Source organism: Musca vetustissima, unplaced genomic scaffold (genome assembly GCF_032173495.1).
Source record: "Musca vetustissima isolate MV318-11 ecotype Yass unplaced genomic scaffold, APGP_CSIRO_Mvet_v1 utg11109, whole genome shotgun sequence".
Classification (NCBI taxonomy): domain Eukaryota; kingdom Metazoa; phylum Arthropoda; class Insecta; order Diptera; family Muscidae; genus Musca; species Musca vetustissima.
Window position 1 is genome coordinate 108,991 of NW_026877066.1, and position 23,398 is coordinate 132,388.

Below are 23,398 nucleotides of genomic sequence, written 5' to 3' on the forward strand. Positions count from 1 at the left end.
AAGTCGGCCGGGCCGACTATATGATACCCTTCACCACTATGGGTATGTTATACAGGACTATTAACATGAAATTGGATGAAATAAAATATGTGATATTTATCTAAATGTGAATCTACCTAGATCTTCCATAAAGTATGTAAATCGACTTCAAACAAATATAAATAGGTCATCCGTTGGGCTATGTCTGTACTTCTAGAAAACGCAACTACGTACTTCTATGTTCAATTTTGTACGTTGTGCAAAATTTGATGTCAATCTGACTAACATGAGGAGTTTGATGCCCAATTTACTTGAAATCGGGCGAAAATATATATGGAAGCTCTATCCAAATATTAAGCGATTTCAAACAAACTTGTCACAGGTTATGTTATACTAATTTCAGAACGTTTTGTTCCTATTGGTCCCTTGGTGCGTCAATTACTTAAAATCAATCTATAATAAAAGGGAGCTATATCTAAATCTGGATCGATTTCACAAACAAGGCAGACATCACTCTAGGATCAATTCAGTACGTTATGCCAAATTTCGTGCAAATCGAAAGATATATAGCGACTTTGGTGCACCATTTACATGAAATCGGACGAAACTATATGTGGGAGCTATATTAAAATCTGGACAGATTTTCTCGAAACTTGGCAGACATCATTCTAGGCTCAATTCAGTACGTTATGCCAAATTTCGTGCAAATCGAATAATATATAGGGACTTTGGTGCACCATTTACATGAAATCGGACGAAACTATATATGGGAACTATATCTAATTTTGGACCGATTTTCTCGAAACTTGGCAGACATCACTCTAGGCTTAATTCAGTACGTTATGCCAAATTTTGTACAAATCAAAAGATATATAGGCTTAATTGTACAAATCAAAAGATATATAGGGACTTTGGGGCACCATTTACATGAAATCGGACGAAACTATATATGGGAGCTATATCTAAATCTGGACCGATTTTCACGAAACTTGGCAGAAATCATTCTAGACCGAAGTGATTAGGCTGTACCAAATTTCGTCAAAATCGAAAGATATAGATAAAGGGTCCCTATTTACATTAAATCGGTTAAATATATATATGGGAGCTATATCTAAATCTGAACCGATTTTTCCCAATTCCAATTGGGTTCGTCCTTGGGCCGTATAAGTGACCTATGTCAAATTTCATCCAATTCGGATCATAAATGCTACCTGTACTTTGTTTACAATTTAACATGGACAGACGGACGGACGGACATGCATAAATCGACTTAGAAAGTGATTCTATGCATATTCTCAAAAGGAACCATGGGTCTATCTCGATTATTTTTGCCTGTTACAAACATATGCACAAAGACATAATACCCTGTACCACAGTGTGGTGAAGGGTATAAATAGCGGTTGAACAGTTCTCGAAACATCAATCCACCTTGGAATTCCCTCTTTTATTCTACGATCTGTCGAATTTTTATTTCTGAAAATTCAAAGTTTCAAACTATCCAGTAGGTTGGTCGTCTCTATATCATCGAACAGCTTGACAAAGTTAACGGCTTTCGTTAGGTTAATAATACACAATACAGTTTGATCACAACCAATACAGAACCAAGGCCTGGGATTCCTTTTTATAACGGTTCGAACAGCCTCTGGTCGAATTCCTGTGTCCTGCAAGTCAATCCAATACATAGAATTATGTATATTTTCTGCTCTCCATCTCTCTTTTGGCAAAAACGAATGTATTCCTCCTAAGAAAAAAATCACAACCACCTTTCAATCCTCGGCTGCGTTTTGATATGGTATCGTTCTCAGCTTGGTGTTTGTTGTGTTTGCAATTTATTTATTAATTTTTTGTGGTTCTGGGTAAATACAAAATCTAATAAAATTTGCGCTAGCATGGATCTTGTTTTTATGTGCACTTCAGTGGCGGACTTCCTGAAAATGTACAAGCTCAGTGAAAGATAACTTGATGTCCTTCCGGATTCTGAACCACAATAATGGAGGTCGTATGGAGGTCGTATGGAGGTCATGCCAGAATGAAGTGTCGAATGAGCAACACTTTATGTTGCTGCATTGATAAGGATACCTAATGAAGATGATCCACACATCTCATTTGCCTACATTCGGGTGTGGTGAAAGGATTTTACTTTATGCTACAGTATTTTTCGGTTAATTGCACATCAAAATTTGCACAAATTTTCGTTCAGTTAACCGAGGAACCAATTATCCGAACCGGCTTAATTGAACAGTTTGTTCAATTACAGTAATCACGTATAATTGGAAATACTAATGATTTAAAAAAATCCAATGTCGAATACAATTTCGCTTTATCGAAGTTTTTCCTTAGTCTTGATTTAGATTAGACGAGTTTACTTGCGGTAATTCTTGTCGTTCTCTTTTGAACTTGCTTCATGCGTTTATACAAGGCAATTCGGTTTCCAAAATATTTTTCTATTTGTTGTTTTTTTTCACATTTAAATCTATATAAAATGTTAACAAATACGAAATACACAAAACGAATTGCCAGAAAATTGTCGGTACGAGCAATTTTTTTTCATTTCTATACCCCTTGCCCCTCTCTCCTACAAACAAAGACTTGCCGCAAGTAAACTCGCCTAATCTAAATCAAGACTTAGCAATAAACATATGTTTTGAATTAGTAGAGATGCCACCTAGTCTTTTTCACAAATTATGTCAAATATGTATGTAAAAAAATGGCAGATTATTTTTCAATTATTATTGTGCAATTAACCGTTGAAAAGTAAAAGGAAATTTATTTTTGATGAAATGAATTTTGAACCAATTAAGCGGGGAAATCAATTAAGAGGATTTAATTATCCGAGAAAATTTACATGTATTTTCCTATGAAAATTTTTTTGCCCCATCATGTGGTTCAATTAAGCGTGGAAACCAATTAACCGTAGGGTCAATTAACCGAAAAATACTGTATTTGGAACTTATTTAAGGGAATTTTACTTACTGTTGTAGTGTAAGAAGCACTTAATTGTGCTTCGGAACGTTTGGCTTCATGACTTCGACATGCTTAGAGAAGATCATCAAAAGTTAGATACAGCGAATTAGGAAATGTAAAAGTTGAAGAATAAAGGCGAGATTACACCATGTGGACTTATATTTTTTTTACTTTTCCGGTTCTTTGCATTTTGCCCTTGATACGGAGAATATCCGTCTGAAACATAAGAAATCGATCCCTCGTTTATCACCGAACATTCAGCTAATCTTTAAAAACACCCTTGTCTTCAGCTTGTCTACAAAGACTCCATGGCCATCAGCTCGCCTATGAAGACACTCCGACCTTTAGCTCGTCTATAAAAACTCTCTGATTTTCAGCTTGTCTATAAAGACCCCCTGGTGTTCAGTGCGTTTTTAAAAAATATGCATCACTGAGTTGGTTAACAAGGTCTCCCTTTAGCTCGTCTATAAAATCTCCCTTTACCTTCAACACGCCTGTAAATTATTCCGGACCTTCAGCTCATCTATAAAGACTTCCTTTAGCTTGTCTTTAAAGACACCCTTCAGCTTACTCTACAAAGACTCGTCTTTCAGCTCGCCTAAAAAGACTTTCTTCAGTTCGTCAATAAAGATTCTCTGTCCTTCAGACCCTCTATAAAGATTCCCTGCCTTTCAGACTCTCTATAAAGATCCTCTTTACTTAAGACCCTCAATAAAAAACACACTGCTTCGGCTTCTTATTTATAAATACTCCCAGATCTTCAACCCGTTTTTAGAAACTTCCTGTCTTTTAGATGCTCTATAAAGATACCTTGCTCTTTAGATTCTTTTTAACGATTCCTTTTTTCGACTCGTCTTAAATATATCCCGGCCATCTGCTGGTTTGTGAAGATATCCTGGTCTTCACTTACTTTATATATTCTCCGATAAACCTAAAAAAATATTATGGACCTTAAAAAAATTCCTGAACGAAACCTTCGAAACCAAAATTGTACATAATTGGCTTTTGCAGTATCGGAATTATAAACACCATTCACATATTTAGCCGCTTGGCTTGCAATTTCGCCTTTGTCAAAGAAAACCTGTAAAATGTACCGATTTTTCTCTTGTTCATTTCCATTTTAACACCCTGTAACTCACAATAGAATGCACCAGACAAAAAACAGCAAAATATTTTTTACTGCGAAATGCTACCCTTTCAACGAGCATAAATCTGAAAATGTTTGATCGATACTTTAGGAGAAATCTATCAGTACAGCCATCTGCAGAAAAAAAGAAATAGAATACAAAGTTTGTCAAATTTCACACAAAAGTCTGAGTTCGTTCGAACCGCTGAAAATTGAACGATCTTCATCAAAACTTCCATGCTTGTCCCATGGTCAGACCCATTTCTCTGTGTAAAATTTCGGGTCATAATTGTGGCCTCTATTTTTTTTTTCACAAATTGACAAAATGTAAAAATTAAAATGTCAAAAATTTTTCATTTTACACAAATTTTAGATAATGGAGAGATGGAAAACACAGACGTTACTGATTATATAAAAGGACCAAAAATAATGAGTCGAACATTATCGATTTGGACCAATTTTGTCAATTCCTGGTCACTTAAGATTAGTATGTAATTATCTGCGTATCATTGTATGAGCCGATTTATTTAAGATAATATTAATTAATATTAGTTCAGAGGCATGTTTACTGTTGATGCTATAATTCCTCGTCATCGCGAAATTTTCGAAGTTTTCTTGCCTATCTTACTACATGGGTTGGCATGACTTACAGCGACAATTTCTGTAAAATCTATTTAGAGGTTTTTGTGTCAACAACCAAAAGAGTTTCCATTTTCTACATTTAGATTAATTAAATGCAGTGAGGAGTACATTTTCCCCTATTGTACCACGCCAATTTTTATATGCGTTTTTGCTATCAAGTTACTCTGACAAATTTTGAAGTGGGAATCTTTAACCCTTCTTAAGATATAAGCTTAGAAAATGGATATTAGTTCAGATGTATAATTACTTTCGATGCGATAACTCCACATCCACGCGAAATTTTAGAAGTTTATATAGCCTATATTATTTCCCTCGGATGGCATGATGTGCGATAAAAATCTCAGTAAAATCTGTTCCTACATGTAGATTATTTAAGTGTAACGGAGAGTGCATTACCACAGATCTTATCTCGCTCATATATTGGTGTATTCACACCAAGGAGATACAGATAAATTTTGAAGGCGTTATCTGTAACCGTAAACGGCGTTATCTGTAACGATAAACGCATAATACATATTCAGAAAATTTGGGGTATGTTTACTATTGATGCTATAACTCCGCATCCACGCGGAATTTTAAAAGTTTATATAGCCTATGTTACTTTCAGGACATGCCCCGACATACAGTATAAATCTCATTAAGATCTGTTGAGCGGTTTTGGCGTCTATTGGTAACATACAAACAAACAATTTTTTTTTTTCTATTTTATATATGGGCAATATTGACAATTTTTTAACATAACTGAAGCGGAGGTTCAACCCTCTATAACTCGGGAACTACTTAAGTATATGAAAAAAGTGAATAGTTTTGGGTTAATTGATCTGTCGTTGCAAACTGTTCCAAACTTTATTTTGGTGGAAGCTGTGTCTACTTTAATGTAAAAAAATGTCTAAAAACAGATTAAGGCGAACCAGTTTTTTTATGTTCTCTATCGATTTGTGACTAAGCCACTCATTGCACGGTCTTCGTGTCAAAATAAAACTAGAAGCCAACAAAATGGGGACTACGCCCCCTTTGTATCATTTTTCAAAATTTTAACTGCATCTACCTTTAAATGATGCTGACATTTTGAAGCTCGATTTTGAGTGTTTTTTAATTTTACTTCTAGCTTTAATACGCCAACAGGAAGTTATAAAAATCGATTATAAGATTATTGTAGTCGCGAATCTGCGTAATTTGATATGTATTTTGTGTATGTAGTATGCACAGCTTCAGAGTAATACTCATCCGAAGGTGCGAATTTTGTGCGATCAAATTTCTAAAAAACCTATTTTTCGGGCCAAATTTTTAGATCTGTCAACTGAATGATATGGGTACCCGCGATCATTAAGGTTTTTTACGTTTCTGTTGATATAAAATCTTCTTCGTGAAAATCCATCTACTAGAACGGCGGGAACTGGCCTTCCAAAAACACGAAATTTGGCAAAAAATGTTTTTGAAAATATCGTGGATTTATTTGGGTTTTCTGTGTATCATTTCCGCTTCAATAAATGACCTCATACGGATTTTGATCTTTTTCGAAAAGAGAACTTTAAAAACTTCAGCCGAAAGAGAGATGTACGCAATTTATCTCAAAAATAGGTTGTGCTGACACATCCATGGTTTTTAATGGACCACATTGAAATGGTATAGATCGATGTATTTTTTTTTTTGGGTGCACACCGAAATCGGATGCGCGTTAATGGCATATGGAGTTTTCGGAAATTATTCGCGTTTTACGATTTTTGGGTACTTCAATGTAACGTGCGGCACGTCTTAGCCGTCAAATGAAATTTCGCAAAATATGTATGGATTGGAAGATAAACTTCAGTACTTCCTGGGAACCGCATGCGCATCAAATGATTTTGAGAATTATGCGATTTACACGAAATTTAAAATGTATATTTCATAATATTATTTTATTTTAAGATTTATTCCTATTTATAGAATTCTAAGATTTATCGGAAGGGTCTTGATATAATCCGCAAGGCGTATACTTATACACAAAAAGTGATTATTATTATATACATATGTCAATTTTTCGGCGAAATTCGGGTAAAATAGCAGAATAACCCCAACATTTTTTTCTGAAATTTCTTGATGTGACATTATTTTTTCGAACCAAAAACAAATATTTTTCCTCAATATCTTGTTTTGTTGTCGCTTTGATTTAGAAACCGCTACACGGACTTGTGTGATTATACCCTTCACCACACTGTGGTACAGGGTATTATGTCTTTGTGCATATGTTTGTAACAGGCAAAAATAATCGAGATAGACCCATGGTTCCTTTTGAGAATATGCATAGAATCACTTTCTGAATCGATTTATGCATGTCCGTCCGCCCGTCCGTCTGTCCGTCTGTCCATGTTAAATTGTAAACAAAGTACAGGTCGCATTTATGATCCGATTTGGATGAAATTTGGCACAGCTCATTTGTTTGGCCCAAGGACGAACCCTATTGAAATTGGGAAAAATCGGTTCAGATTTAGATATAGCTCCCATATATATTTTTGCCCGATTTACGGACTTTAGACCCTGAAAATCTTTCGATTTGCACGAAATTTGGCATAGCGTACTGAATTGAGCCACGAAAGATGTGTGCCAAGTTTCGTGAAAATCGGTTCAGATTTATATATAGCTCCCATATATAGTTTCGCCCGATTTACGGACTTTAGACCCTGAAAATCCTTCGACTTGCACGAAATTTGGCATAGCGTACTGAATTGAGCCACGAAAGATGTGTGCCAAGTTTCGTGAAAATCGGTTCAGATTTAGATATAGCTCCCATATATAGTTTCGGCCGATTTTTGGTAAATGGCGTACCAAAGTCCCTATATATCTTTCGATTGGCACGAAATTTGGCATAGCGCACTGAATTAAGTTTAGAATGATGTGTGCAAAGTTTCGTGAAAATCGGTTCAGATTTAGATATAGCTCCCGTATATATTTTCCTCCGATTTAAGGTAAATGGTGTACCAAAGTCCTTATATATCTTTCGATTGGCATGAAATTTGGCATAACGTACTGAATTGAGGCTAGAATGATGTCTGCCCAGTTTCGCGAAAATCGGTCCAGATTTAGATATAGCTCCCATATATAGTTACGTCCGATTTCATGTTAATGGTGCCCCAAAGTCCCTATATATCTTTCGATTTGCAGGAAATTTGGCATAACGTACTGAATTGAGCCTAGAATGATGTCTGCCCAGTTTCGAGAAAATCGGCCCAGATTCAGATATAGTTTCGTCCGATTTCATGTAAATGGTGCACCAAAGTCCCTATATATCCTTCGATATATTTGGATAGAGCTTCCATATATATTTTCGCCCGATTTTAAGTAAATTGGACATCAAACTCTTCATGCTAGTCAGGTTGACATCAAATTTTGCACAACGTACAAAATTGAGCATAGAATTACGTAGTTGCGTTTTCTAGAAGTACAGACATAGCCCAACAGATAACCTATTTATATTTGATTGAAGTCGATTTATATAACTTATGGATATATAGGTAGATTCACATTTAGATAAATATCACATATTTTATTTCATCCAATTTCATGTTAATAGTCCTGTTTAATATATCCATAGTGGTGAAGGGTATCATATAGTCGGCCCCGTCCGACTTTACTACTTTCCTTACTGGTTTTGATATCATTTGATTCACCATGGTGTTTAGATTATGTAGATATTTTTAAATAAATTTTTAGGTGTGTGTATGTCATTAATATAATGAAAATATTGATGTAATCTGCTATATTTTTTTTTATTTTTCTCATATTTCGCGAATATGTGCAACTTTATCGTGACTATTATAATATATTCATATTTTTATTTTACGGAGGAAGATATATATCAACGTTTTTGGTCAATATAATAAACGGCGTAATTTTAAGATTTTTTTCTTATGCCCAAAATTAAAACCTCGATAACTTTTGCGCGCATCAACCAAAAATTTAATCGCGAACGGTTTCGGAGTCAGAACATTTTTCTCTATATGTGTACCAAAAATCATTGATGTGCCACAAAAACTAAAAAGCTGATTTTTTGAAAATGGAATATTAAAAAATTGGCAATATTGCCCATATATAGATAGATAGATACAAATTTTTCTTATCATCCATGCCGATATGTTTTTCTTTCTTATTTGGACATAATGTTGATTTTTCATCACCTAATTATTAATTAGTTTCCATAAGAGAATTATGGTGTAAATCATTAATTAGTTTTCCCCTTCAGCCGCATTTTGGCCAATGACTCCATTCACTGACTGGAAGCACGAGCTGCAGCAGCAGCACCACCACCACCAGCAACCATTACAACGAACAAACATTAAATTTGCTTAATTTTATTTGTTGCATTTTCATACAAATTAATTAACTTCAAACTGCGACAGCTATAATCGTAAAATTCTGTAAGAAAATTCCAATGGATGTGAGTGTATTAGCGTTAATTTGTGTGTATGTGTGTTTTTGAGTTTCTTTTAATGACTATGTTGCAGCCAAACTGCAGAAAAGTATATTTAAAACGTGGGGCTTGCTCCTTTACAAAGTTTTGTGTTGACCATTAAATTTGTTCGAAACCAGTGGTTACATTTTGTGCAATGGACATTTTATTAGAGGCTGTTTTAGGAAAAAAAAACTAATTTACAACATATTTTATTTCAAGAATTATATAAATGATAAACAAGGAAAAAATAGGCTGTTGGTCAAATTGAGTCTATTTTATGTCACGACGTTACGACACACAATATTATAAATGCTAGATCGAAATATATATATATATATATATTTTTTTTTTTTTTACTAAATAGATTAAATACTGAATGTGATCATGTTATTAAAGGATTTCAACTTTTTATACCCTCCACCATAGTATGGAGGGTATATTAATTTTGTCATTCTGTGTGTAAGTCATCAAAATATTCATTTCCGACCCTATAAAGTATATATATTCTTGATCAGGGTAAAATTCTAAGACGATCTAGCCATGTCCGTCCGTGTGTTGTAATCACGCTATCTTCCGAAGGAATTTAGATAGGGTGCTGAAATTTTGCATAGGGCAGATCAAGTTCGAAGATGGGATATATCGGTCCCACGTTTAGGCATAGCTCCCATATAAGGGTACCCCCAAATTTCGGCATTTGGAGGTTCTTGAGCGCGTTAACCGAAATCACTGAAATTTGGTATATGGAAACAAATCTACCAAAAATACCAAAAATTATTAATAGTCAACACCTTTTAGGCGTAGTCCCCATATAACCCCATTTTTAATATTAATATAATTATCTGATTTTTCCGCGTTTTGGGTTTGGTTCTAACAATCCGTTGTAATCATTTCACCTGCGAAGGATATCGAGATAAAAAACTAGAACGTACCGTTCGATAATGAACTATATGTGAACTATATCCCGCATTTAGGCTTAGCCGTAGCCCCTGTGTGGGAGGTACCAGAAGGCATGGACCGATATTCCCCAAATTCGGACTTGAACTAAGTGTGAAAGACATAATAAGATGGGATGAAATCAAATTTTTCTGAAACGGATTTGGTCCCAAGAAACATGGGGTCTAGAACCAATATTTCGATGAGACTCATTTTCACCGTGTGAAAGTGTATACACACTAATTAGCTATAAGGCTAAGGGTATAATTTTCTATTAAAAATTATTGTTTACATAATCGGATTGTAGAAATATCGGTATATGTCCATTTTTATACCCTTCACCACACTGTGGTACAGGGTATTATGTCTTTGTGCATATGTTTGTAACAGGCAAAAGGAAACGAGATAGACACATGGTTCCTTTTGAGAATATGCATAGAATCAATTTCTGAGTCGATTTAAGCATGTCCGTCCGGCCGTCTGTAGATGTTAAATTGTAAACAAAGTACAGGTCCCATTTATAATCCGATTTGGATGAAATTTGGCACAAGTCACTTATTTGGCCCAAGGACGAACCCTATTGAAATTGGGAAAAATCGGTTCAGATTTAGATAGAGCTCCCATATATAGTTTCGTCCAATTTAAGGTAAATGGTGCACCAAAGTCCATATATGAAATTTGGTATAGAGTACTGAATTAGTTCCAGAATAATGTATGCCAATTTTCGAGAAAATCGGTTCAGATTTAGATATAGCTTCCATATATAGATTCGTCCGATTTAAGGTAAATGGGACACCAAAGTCCCTCTGTATCTTTCGATTTGCATCAAATTTGGCACAGAGTACTGAATTAGGTCCAAAATGATGTGTGCCAAGTTTCGAGAAAATCGGTCAGATTTAGATATAGCTCCCATATATTTTCGTCCGATTTAAGGTAAATAGTGCACCAAAGTCTCTATAACAAATTGTGATTTGCACGAAATTTGGCATAAAGTACTGAATTAGGTCAAGAATGACGTGTGCAAAGTTTCGAGAAAATTGGGTCGGATTTATATATAGCTCCCATTTATATTTTCGTCCGATTTAAAGTAAATGGTTCTCCAAAGTCCCTATATATCTTTCGATTTACACGAAATTTGGCATTGGGCGCTGAATTGGGTCCAGAATGATGTGTGCTAAGTTTCGTGAAAAAAACGGTTCAGATTTAGGTATAGCTCCAAGATATATTTTTGTCCGATTCCATGTAAATTGTGCACTAAAGAACCAAAGATTGGCCGACCCGAACACAATTTTGTACAATGTACTGAAGTTACTTTAACCTTGTGTGTGTCAAGTTTTCCTGAAATTGGTTCAGATTTGCATATAGCTCCTATATGTACTTTCGTCCGATTTTAAGTAAATGGTGTACCCATAGCTAGGCCGAGTGGCAAAACGTACTGGAATTAGTATAAATTCATGTTGATTGTAAACCAAATAATCAATGGGTGCTTGATTGATATTACATTTTAAACAGTGAAGCATACCAAATAGCGTGCGTAAAGTTAGCTTAAAGTCTATTTAAAAAGTATGAAATCAATGTTCCCTCGAAAAGACGACATCTGTAAAGATACATATGTAGAATATCCCCAAAGTGGTGAAGGGTATCATATAGTCGACCCAGTCCGACTTTACTACTTTCCTTACTGGTTTGGTATGTTCCCTATATTTTCATTTCAAGTACCTGTCAGTATATCTATTGTGGAGGGTATCCAAAGTTCGGCCCGGCCGAACTTAACGCTTTTTCACTTGTTCTTTATAAAATAAAATCGAAATTTTTTAAGAGGTGGGGACCTTTATATGAAGACAATGCCATTATAAATAACGTATGCATACTCTTAGAAAATTGAAAACCAAATTGCAGGCACTATGGTTGGAAAATTAGACTAGAATCTTTAACATGCCCAACATTAAGGGGGTTAAATTGAAACCTTGAAATACTTCACCACTTTAGGTATATTCAAGAGATACACCCTAACAGACGTCGCATTTTTGAAGGATCCATAAGATTAACTTGGTTGAACTAAAATATGTGATCTTTATCTGAAAGTGACCCGACTTAGATCAATACATAAACATGTCATATTGCAGCCTATACTAAATTTTTCAGTTGGACAGACATAGAGTCGTTTGTTGCAATGGGACCAAATTATGTAAATCAATTTAAAGCAAATATTAATCGGATACTCGTTAATATTTTGAAGCTCAATAAACAAGAATTATCAAAAATTAATATAGGCTAGTCTGCATTTCTACAAAAGGCAATTATGTCATTCTATCTTCAATGTTGTACGTTGTGCAAAATTTAATGTCATTCTGGCAAACATGGGGAGTTTGATGCACAATTTACTTAAAATTATATCCAAATCTGAACCGCATTCAACGAAACTTGTCGCAGGTTATGTTATACTAATTTCAGTACCCTTTGTGTCTATCGGCCATATTTTTGGTCCTTGGTGTGTTACGTACTTAAAATCGAACGAAAATATATATGGGAGCTATATCCAAATCTGAACCGATTTCAACAAAACGTGACTCACGTTCGACTACACTAATACAATTTTGTGTCAGTGGAACTAACATTGGGTCTTTGCATTAAATCGAACGAAAATATATATGGGAGCTATGAATAAATCTGTACCGATTTTCACGAAACTTAACACACATCATTCTAGACTTTAGTCAGAATGTCGTGCAAATTTCGTGCAAATCGCAAGATATATAGGGACTTTGGTACACCAATTACCTTAAATCGGACGAATATATATAAAAATGGAGTATATACATATATATAGGTGAGCTATATCTAGATCTGTACCGATTTCGATGAAATTTAACACACATCATTCTAGACTTAATTCAGTACGCTATGCCGAATTTCGTGCAAATTAAAAGATATTTAGGGACTGAGGTGCACCATTTACATTAAATCGGAGGAAAATATATATGGGAGCTATACCTAATCTGAACCGATTTTTACGAAACTTGACACACATTATTCTAGACTTTATTCCGTACGTGTAAATCGAAAGAGATATATGGACCATTTACATTAAATCGGGCAAAAAAAAATAAGGGAGCTATATCTAAAACTGAACCGATATTTCCCAATTTCAATAGAGTTCGTCCTTGAGTTAAATAGATGAACTGTGCCAAAATTCATCCTATTTGCATCATAAATGCGACCAGTACTTTTTTTTATAATTTAACATGGACAGACAGAAAGTGATTCTATGCATATTCTCAAAAGAACTACGGGTATATCTCTCTCCCTTTTGTATGTTACAAACATATGGACACTTCCACAAAAAGGTAAACCAAAGTTGAAGAATTTGTTTCTTTAATTGTGTCTAAATACGTAAAGTAAAAGCAAAAAATACAAAGAAAGGCCGCATTTTTATACCCTACACAACTATGTTGTCAGGGTATTATAGCTTTGTGCAGCCCCAAAAGTTTGTAACGCCGCGAAATATTGGTCCTAGACCCACCTTTAAGTATGGGTCGTCATATCTCGACTAGCTGAGTCGATCTAGACATGTGTGTCCGTCCGTCTGTCCATTATAATTTGTAAACACGATACAGGCCACAGTTATGGACCAATCTTAACGAAATTTTGCATGTAGGATGGGTTCTGGCCAATGAAGACCCCTATTGTTTTTGAAAAACATTGGTTAATATTTAGGGGATGAAATGGACCAAAAACTTTATTTTTGTCGGGTTTTCTGGTCGCTCCAGAGCCCGCAATTATGGCCCAAACACCGCGAATTTTTGCATGGAGAAGGGGATCGGGCCAAAGAATAAGCATGCCTGTTTTGACAATGATCGTTTAATATTTAGCGGGTCAAATGGACCCTAACTTTTGTGTGAAAAATTACAACATTTGTATTCTATAGCGTATATATTTACCATAACAATTGTATAGTCGTAGGTACTCGGATGCGGGAGTTACACTTAAATATTTACAGGTGCTTACGTATTCATATATTATTTAGTAACCGATTACCACACTGGAGGGCGGAAATATAGCTCCGATCGCTTTGAAATGTTCCATTAGGTTCCAGTTATGGTCAAGGACAACGCCTAAAATGTTAGGTAATGATCAGATAATAATTTTTCGGATGAAGTGGCCCGAAAACTTAATTATTTGTACTTTTCGAGTCGAAAGCCGAACATCACAACGGTGAAGGCAATCTGGACAAATATTTAGAGTGGCTGCACTGATTATTAGTAACATTTGCTGACCTCTAGCCAGTCAAAATTGTGCAAATATCGCGTAATATTGCCCCATCTCAGAATACAGAACAGTAGAAAGTTGGATTTTCATGCAAGTTGTGTAGGGTAACGTATGGTCGGCCCCGTCCGACGAAGATGCCTCCCTCTCCCCTAAGGTACACATTTTTAATCAGAATAAAATTCTATATGATTTATGCATGACTCTGTCTGTCTGTTGAAATCCTTGGATGTTTGGTGCTGAAAATGAGATATGGCGTTTTGGTGTTATTTGCAATTTTGTATTCTAATTGGGTAATACACCTTCCTACCAAAAATTATACATATTGGTCCACTTTTTATGATAGCCCACACATAGCGGTACATCCAAAATTTCGATATTTTGGGAGTATGGATACGTCCTGCACTTTGGTATTTTGAACTCAAATTGGGTAGCAAACTTTCCTATTAAAAACCGAATTGGCTGTTGTTTGGAATTTTGTATTCTCATTGGATACAACATTTTAATTAAGGGGACCCCCCCCCCATTCTCGGTGTCAAAAAATTTTTTGATTTAATTCGAATCTACTCTAATTCTAGAATGTTCCTACAAAATTTCAAGTGAAAATCTCAAGAACGCTTGAAGATATAGCCGATTTATTGTGTCAGCATCAATTGACGGCTAAATGGCTTCTCAAACTTTAAACACGTTTTTCTCAAAACGAATGGCGGGCACGATAACTCAGAAACTAATAATCCAATCGGTTTCAAATTTTGACACGTTTCTCTGGGAGTGTGTAGCTCTCGTATGAACTAGGATAAAGCCAATCGGTGAAGATCTTCCTTATTTTTTAACTTAGTTTGTGGTAAAAAATAGGCGATTTTCCAAAAAAAATTTTTCAAAGTTCCGCCATTTTGTTAATTGTTGTGCGAAGTCAATAATCCTAGTTCATACGAGAGCCAGACATGTCCTCTTTCTAACACAGTTGGAATTTTCGGATTCCGATGTTCCAGTGAGGAGTTATCATGCCCGCCATCGAAAATATGGACTTTTCTTTGAACCCAAAAAACAACAACAAAACAACAACAACAAATTTTGGTAAATTATTTTTCTTCCTTTTTACATCTTCAAATATATATGTGCCAAGTTACAAACCTTAACAAGCATTGGTATTCATTTACCAGCCCATTTAAAATCTTAAAAATAAAAAATCGTGAATGGGGGGGTTAATTGGCATCAATTTAAAGGTCAGCCACTCCTCTTGGATATACTATCAACTTTTCGGGCCTATGTCCTTCAGGAGTAAATATATACGCCATAGAATCCAAATTTTGTAATTTTTCACACAAAAGTCAGGGTCCATTTGACCCGCTTAATATTGACCGATCTTTATCAAAACATGCATGTTTATTCTTTGGCCCGATCCCTTTCTCCATGTAAAATTTCACGATGTTCGGGCCATAATTACGGCCTCTGGAGCGACCAGAAAACCCGACAAAAATTAAGTATTTGGTCCATTTCATCCCCTAAATATTAACTGATCTTTACCAAAAACAATAGGTGTCTTCATTGGCCAGAACCCATCCTACATGCAAAATTTCGTGAAGATTGGTCCATAACTGTGGCCTGTATCGTGTTTACAAATTATAATTAAAGGTGGGTCTAGGACCAATATTTCGCGGCGTTACAGACTCTTGGGGCTGCAGAAAGCTATAATACCCTGACAACATAGTTGTGCAGGGTATAAATATTAAGATGTGCAAAGTTTGGATGAAATCGATTATTCCCTTCGAGAGTTATCGTGCGCACCAGCCAGCAAGACAGACGGACATTTCTAAATCGACTAGAAATTGTCTGAAACGATTTGGTCCAAAGAAACATGGAGTCTAAAACCAATATTAAGATGTGCAAAGTTTGGATGAAATCGATTATTTCCTTCGAGAGTTATCGTGCCAACCATCAAGACAGACGGGCAGATGGACATTTCTAAATCGACTAGAAATTGTCTGAAACGATTTGGTCCAAAGAAACATGGGGTCTAAAACCAATATTTGGATGAGGCACATTTTCACCGTATCAAAGTGTTTATAAATAAATGAGCTGTGCCAAATTTCATGCAATTCGCATCAAAAATGCGACCTGTAACTTCTTTACAATTTAACTTGGACAGACAGTCAGATAGACGGACGGACATGCATAAATCGTCTCAGAAAGTGATTCTAAACATACTCTCGTTTAATTTTGCCCGTTACAAACATATACAGAAATGCATAATAAATTGTCTGCTAAGATATTTGTACCCAACAACGAACAAATTACAGGCGGATATGACATATAAAAAAAAATAGCATATAAGAAAGATTATAAAAATACCGAGCTTATACTTTCTTATATCCGATAATTCCATATAAGAAAAAAAAACGCATATAAGAAAGAAATCTCCGTTTTTTTTTTGAGTTTCTTATATCCGATATCCACTGTATATAGTTACTACACCAAAACGTTCATCCATTTTCAATGCCAAATATCTTGCCGTAGGAAGGTCATGGGTAAATCGATATAGATTTATACTTTGCTGAAGAATACAATTATATATACATTGTGGCGTCTCCGATGGAAATTTCGCCGTTCGCCAGAGGATAAAAATATTGCAAATTTAATTTGCCGATTACTGTATAATGACTTGCAATTTAAATCAATGCATCTCTCATGTAGTATCTATGTAAATATTACAATAATTTGTACTAGTCATTGTGACGTCACACACTCTTGACGAAAATACTGATAAGAATATGAAGTATCAGCACCATTCAAGCCAAGTGAACACAACAACAACAAAATGTCAATGTCTTTAATTGACATAAAAGAGTCTAGCACCGATAATCGATTATCCAATGCAGCATGCATTTTTTTTGGCGGTACTTAAAATTACAATTTAGGGGTATTGCTATGCAGATAAATGTTGGAAATTATTATTATAATGATAAGGAATAAGCGCACATCAATACCTGCCACAGATATGCCGATATTATGTAAGGTACATGATTTTGTCACTGTCCAACAAGTGTGCGTATATAAAAATGCCTATAAGATGCCTTCCTTATCGGCAATGATTACAATAACCATCCATCTATTTACTCTCGTCATCAAAGACAGAAATTATCATAAAAACAGAATACAATTCTTCGATCGAATTACAGTCGTGCTTTGCATCTGAAAGTGAAACCATCAAAATGATTCCATTGGTCTCAACAACATACGATCCTGAACTTCGTCAGTGGTATGGACCCAGGCGTAAAGATATCTATAGTGAAAATGCAACGCTTGGTGAAGTTATCTGTCATCAGTTGAAGCTGCAACGCAAAAAATTATACAAATTCATGATGGGACAGGTGGAAAAATGACATGCGGAGAATTGTATCGAAATGCACAAATTTTGGCACAACAGCTAATAAAAATGAATATAAATGTGGGTGATATCATTGGTCTGTACGGTGGCAACAGCTCACATGTGGTAACCCTAATTTTGGCCTCATTCTTATGTGGCAGTCCGGTAAATGCTGTCTATGCGGGATTTGATAAGGGTAAGTTGAGGTGGATTATTCTCTATAGAAATTGTATAATTGGTAACTGCTGTCGGTGTATGTATTTTGAATTAATTTTAATATTTTATTTTTTAGATACTTTGCTTGCCCTTTACGGTGTGACTCGTCCCAAAATCATATTCTGCGATATTGAAAATTATGAAAACACCCGATATGTCAGTAACAAATTAAATCTGAACTGTCCAATATTTGTTATGAATGGTTATTTGGAAGGAGTGAACAATATTAGAGAATTGCTGAAATTCGAAGCAGAGACATATTTTAGGTAAGCCCCAGCAAAAATCTAACTGTTGACAGAATAAAAACCTTAGAAGAAATTACAAAATTTGGGCAGCCGAGAATGTTGTTGTCTTACACCGCGAGAAATAGAAAAATCCGTTGCTACATGGGTCTTATATTAAATAGTGTCATAGTTCCAAATATTTCCCGGAGGACCTATGTACCTATATTGAATATTTTTGTGACGGTGTTTTATACTTTGGGAAACTGAAATGTAACAAAAAAGCCTCCAGACGCTTTAAAATACCTAAAAATCTGAAAGAAAAGTTCAACCCTCCAAAAATTTGATTATTTATAGGATTTTCTGTGATAGCATCGGTTTGAAGAGAACCAGGGAAAAAGACTTTGAAATGAAAATATAGGGAATATACCAAAAAGTATATCTATACAAACAATTATACCAAGCCATTGTTGTAAACCATAAAGCACGCCAAATACAAATTTCAGCAATTTTTAATGCAGATTTTTCCCTTAATCGCAAACCCCCAATGCGTGGACCGATATTGACGACGCATGATAGGGTGGGGCATGTGTATAAAATCCCCGAAATACTGAAATTTAGAGGGCAAGGATTTTATTTCGGAAGGTGGGTAGAAGATGCTGCTGCAATATGAAAATTGTCATTGCAGAAAAAATTGTATCCGTACGTCTCTAAAGCGGGATCAATATTGATTATATCATGAAGGAATTACCTGATATTTATACCCTAAACAAGTATGTTGTCAGGGTATTATAGCTTTGTGCAGCCCCAAAAGTTTGTAACGCCGAGAAATATTGGTCCTAGACCCACCTTTAAGTATACCGATTGTCATATCTCGATTATCTGAGTCGATCTAGACATGTGTGTCCGTCCGTCCGTCTGTCTATTATAATTTGTGAACACGATACAGGCCACAGTTTTGGACCAATCTTCACGAAATTTTGCATGTAGGAAGGGGTCGGTAAAGATCGATTAATATTTAATATTATGACCCAAAAATCTCGAATTTTTACATGGAGAAGGGGATTGGGCCAAAGAATAAGCATGCCTGTTTTGATAAAGATCGGGTCAAATAGACCCTGACTTTTGTGTGAAAAATTACAAAATTTGTATTCTATGGCGTATATATTTACTCCTGAAGGACATAGGGCCGAGAAGTTGATAGTATACTCAAGAGGAGTGGTTGGCCTTTAAATCGATACCAATTATATTGTCGTATGTTCTCGGATGTGGGAGTTACACGTAAATATTTACAGGTGCTTACGTATTTAGATATTATTTAGTAACCCATTACCACACTGGAGGGCGGAAATATAGCGCTTATCGCTTTGAAATATTCCCTGAGGTTCCAGTTATGATCAAGTACAACGGCTATAATTTTCGGTGATGATCAGATAATAATTTTGGGATGAATTAGACCGAAAACTTATTTTGTGGTCTTTTTTTTGAGTCGATCTATAGGCCACAATTGATAGCCGAACATCACAACACAACCCACGGTGAAGGGAATCTGTACTGAATATTAATAATATTTGTTGACCTCTAGTCGACCAAAAGGGTGAAATATCGCGAAATATTGCCCAAGCTCAGAATATAGAACCACAGAATGTTAGATTTTCGTGGAAGTTGTGTAGGGTATCATATGGTCGGCCCCGTCCGACTATACTGCTCCGCTCACTATTTGGAGTTAGAATTATATGCCTAATTGAAGTCCGATATAGCTTCGAACCTAACATGTTTGCATGACAATACCTTCCTTCATGCTAAATATTTAAAATGCCGAAAAGGGATAGCTTTCATTATATGGGGGCTAGGGCTAAATGCGGGCTGTCCATTTTCGATCCAGACGTTCTAGTTTTTTACCTTGAAATCCTCCGAATGTAGAATGTTTAAAACATACGGCTAAAGTGGTTAAATCGTCTTAGAATTTCATACTTTGTAGGGTATAAACTGACAATTTCGAGTACAGGATTCGGATTCGGTTGAAAAACACGCTCAAAACCTTAAAAATACCGAAAATTGGTGGTACCGTTATATGGGGGCTACCAGAAAAAGTGAACCAATGTTTATAATATTTAGTGGAGAGATTTGGTATTCAATAAATACCCAATGTGCCTAATTTCAGCGAACTCGGTTAATGCACCCTATCTCAATTCCTTCAGAATTACAACAGATGGACATGTTTAGATGGTCATAGAATTTTATGCTGGTCAAGAATACGAGTATATGAGTTAAAATGGAATGACAAAATTGATATATCTATTTGAATTCGATTAGAGGCTACAGTGATTACAAGAGACAAACGGACACATAATATACTCTCCTCCATACTGTGGTAGAGGGTATAAAAGTGACAAACCTGGTCTTCGAGTATTTCAACTAAAATCTTTTCACTGATATATTCCACATCCACATTATTGTGTGCATTCAAAATAGTTCAAGTAGTTCGGAAGTATACTCTGAAAATCTGAAAAAATAAACATTTCGAGGGTTTTATGGGATAGCATCAGTTAGGAGACAAAACATACTTATTTCGATTTTTGCAAGGAGATATTCTTCCCACGGTGAACTCTAGAACCCAAAAAAATACTCACAAATGGAGTTTTCTGTTAGGATCGATTTGAAGTGGTATGGACCAAAACATTCAAATATAGACTTCTGGTCTTTAAAAACCGGAAGTTAAAGGTGTGCATTCAAAATACCTAAAATCGTTGGGAATTGATTGTCTAAGAACCCGCAGAAGCCAAAAATATATTTATTATAAGTGGAAATAGAGAAAACATACAAATAAAGGTTTCTGGTATTCGACGAACCAAACTAAAATCTAATGAGCGACATTATCCTACACTTTATGCATTTAAAGTACATAAAATCGTTCGGGATTGAATGTCTGAAACACGAAATACAAAATTACAGGAGCATAGGTTGGAAATTTGGGCTAAGGGGTATACCGAAAATGGAGTGCGATGAGAGATATGCCAAACATGGACCTATGTCTAGAATGCTCACCATAATTGCCACAATAACCCAGCCTATTTAGAAGATACGCCTGGAACCATCAGAAACACCTTATACACAAAGGGATAAAATTATATAGGGTCTGAGCAGACCCTATCTAAAATTTTCTACAAAGATGATTTTGTGCTGGGACAATCAGCGGACTGACATATCTGAAGCGACATACAATTTAACTCCAACGAATATTTTGACTTGTTGCACACGGAACGAACACTTCATCTCATGGTGGAGGATATACAAATTGTTAGTAGTCCAAAAATTTTCGAATGTATTTCGTGGGAGCTTATTTTATATATTTTATTTTTCGGGAAATGTTGCTCTGAGCCCATGGAGATTCCAAGCCCAAGCCCAAACTCGTAACGAACCACGGATTTTTATTTCATGTAATGTAAATGTTTTTTCTTTATTTATGTTTATTAAAACTGAAGCTGTTTTTCTGAACAGTACCTACAAGAGATCAATATTGAAAAACTTCTCCGAGGTCTTCTATATCCATGATCTGTTCCACAGATATTTGGTTATATAGTATATACCGTATAAAAATAATAACAACATATATGGTTTCAGTTACCCCTGCTATAATTTACATGGTAATGACACGGCCCTGATAGTTTTTTCTTCTGGTACAACGGGTCCGGCAAAGGGGGTGCTATGTTCTCATCGAGCTTTACTAAATCAGGAGAATGCGTAAGTAGTAACATCTAATCTCATAAAAATTAAAAAAAAATATATATTTTTTCCATATTTCCCACTTTCAGACCACACCTGACAACAGACTCCATTATGTTCGGTTTCAGTCCCATGTATTGGATATCGGGTATATGGACTTTGATCACCTCCCTACTCAATGTGTGTTGTCGTATTGTTACCGAGAACAATTTTACGCCCAACTATTTTCTTCATTTGGTGGAGAAACATAAAATCACTCATGTCGTAATGAATGCCAGTCATTTGGAATTGGCAGAAACAAGATAAACTAAAAACTTTGAAAATCACCAAAGAATATTACCAGCATCGAGTGAAAGACCTGGTTTAATGGTCGCCTATGGTATGTCCGAGCTAGGTGGTTTGACAACAATGAATGGCATCGCGGCAAAGCAACGTAAATTGGGAACAATTGGACAGTTGGTTAGTAATCGTGTCGTACGTATTATCGATGAGGAGGGCAAACCCTTATGTCCCAATCAGATGGGCCAAATTTGTGTGCAATTACCACAAAATTTTTGGAAAGGTTATTACAACAATGAAGCTGAGACAAGAAAAGCTTTGCGGGGCAATTGGTTGCATACCGGCGATATTGGCCATTTCGATTCTGAAGGGTTTCTCCACTTTTGCAGTCGTGGCAATGATGTCTTCAAATCAAATAATTTTCAAATTTATCCACAAATTTTAGAGGATTTAATTTTGAAATTGCCGGGTGTCTATGATATCTGTATTGTGGGTATACCCGATATGGTGGCTACGAATTTAACAGCTGCCGCTATTGTCCAAATACGTGATGCCGAGGTCGTCGGTTGACCGCAAAAGATATAGATGATCATGTCAAAACCAATATTGCCGAAATGTATTATCTGCGTGGTGGAATTTATTTCTTTGATGCTCTACCAAAATCTGCAACTGGAAAGATGTTAAGAGCAAAATTTTTGGAAATGGTTCTGGCAAAAAAGGGGCAGAATCGTTTTTAGATATTAAAAATATTATTTAAGAATATAATTTTTAAGAAATTTTAATTTCAAAAGTAAATCACTTTTTTCAATACTTTTAATTGGTGGTATTTATCTGTTGATATGATTCTCTATAAAATTTCGATTTGTAAAAATATAGTTTTGAGGGATCTTCTATAGGTATTTAAAGGATAGAGATCGCAAAGTTAAGATATATCTTTGAAATTTTGCACTTACATTGCTACTCTATGTACAATTTGTACTGCAGATGGGTTAGTCGGTCCACGTTTTGGGGACTGCCTAAAATTCGAAATTTCGAAAGTGTTAGCCAACAAAGTGGAGATTATTTCGGGGAGGAAAATTGTGAATATGGACTATGTCATATAAAGGACCAGCCTCTTTTTTTTTGTATTTTTAAGATTTTAGACGAATTTCCTCGTAGGATAAACATATTATTGCAGGAGATTTTCGATATTGTTTCATGTATTAAAATGTTTCCACCTCATACAGAGACTAGTTTGTTCACATATCATG

General features: G+C 35.4%; 1 protein-coding gene across 1 annotated transcript; it reads left to right on the forward strand.

The window, feature by feature from the left end:
* The first annotated feature begins 17,551 nt into the window (after positions 1–17,551).
* Positions 17,552–22,885, forward strand: LOC133321598 (uncharacterized). Its single transcript, XM_061530683.1, is given in 7 exon segments — positions 17,552–17,672; positions 17,675–17,902; positions 17,999–18,188; positions 21,768–21,887; positions 21,959–22,146; positions 22,213–22,701; positions 22,704–22,885. Coding segments are annotated over 7 exon segments (1,518 nt in total).
* The last annotated feature ends 513 nt before the right edge of the window (positions 22,886–23,398 follow it).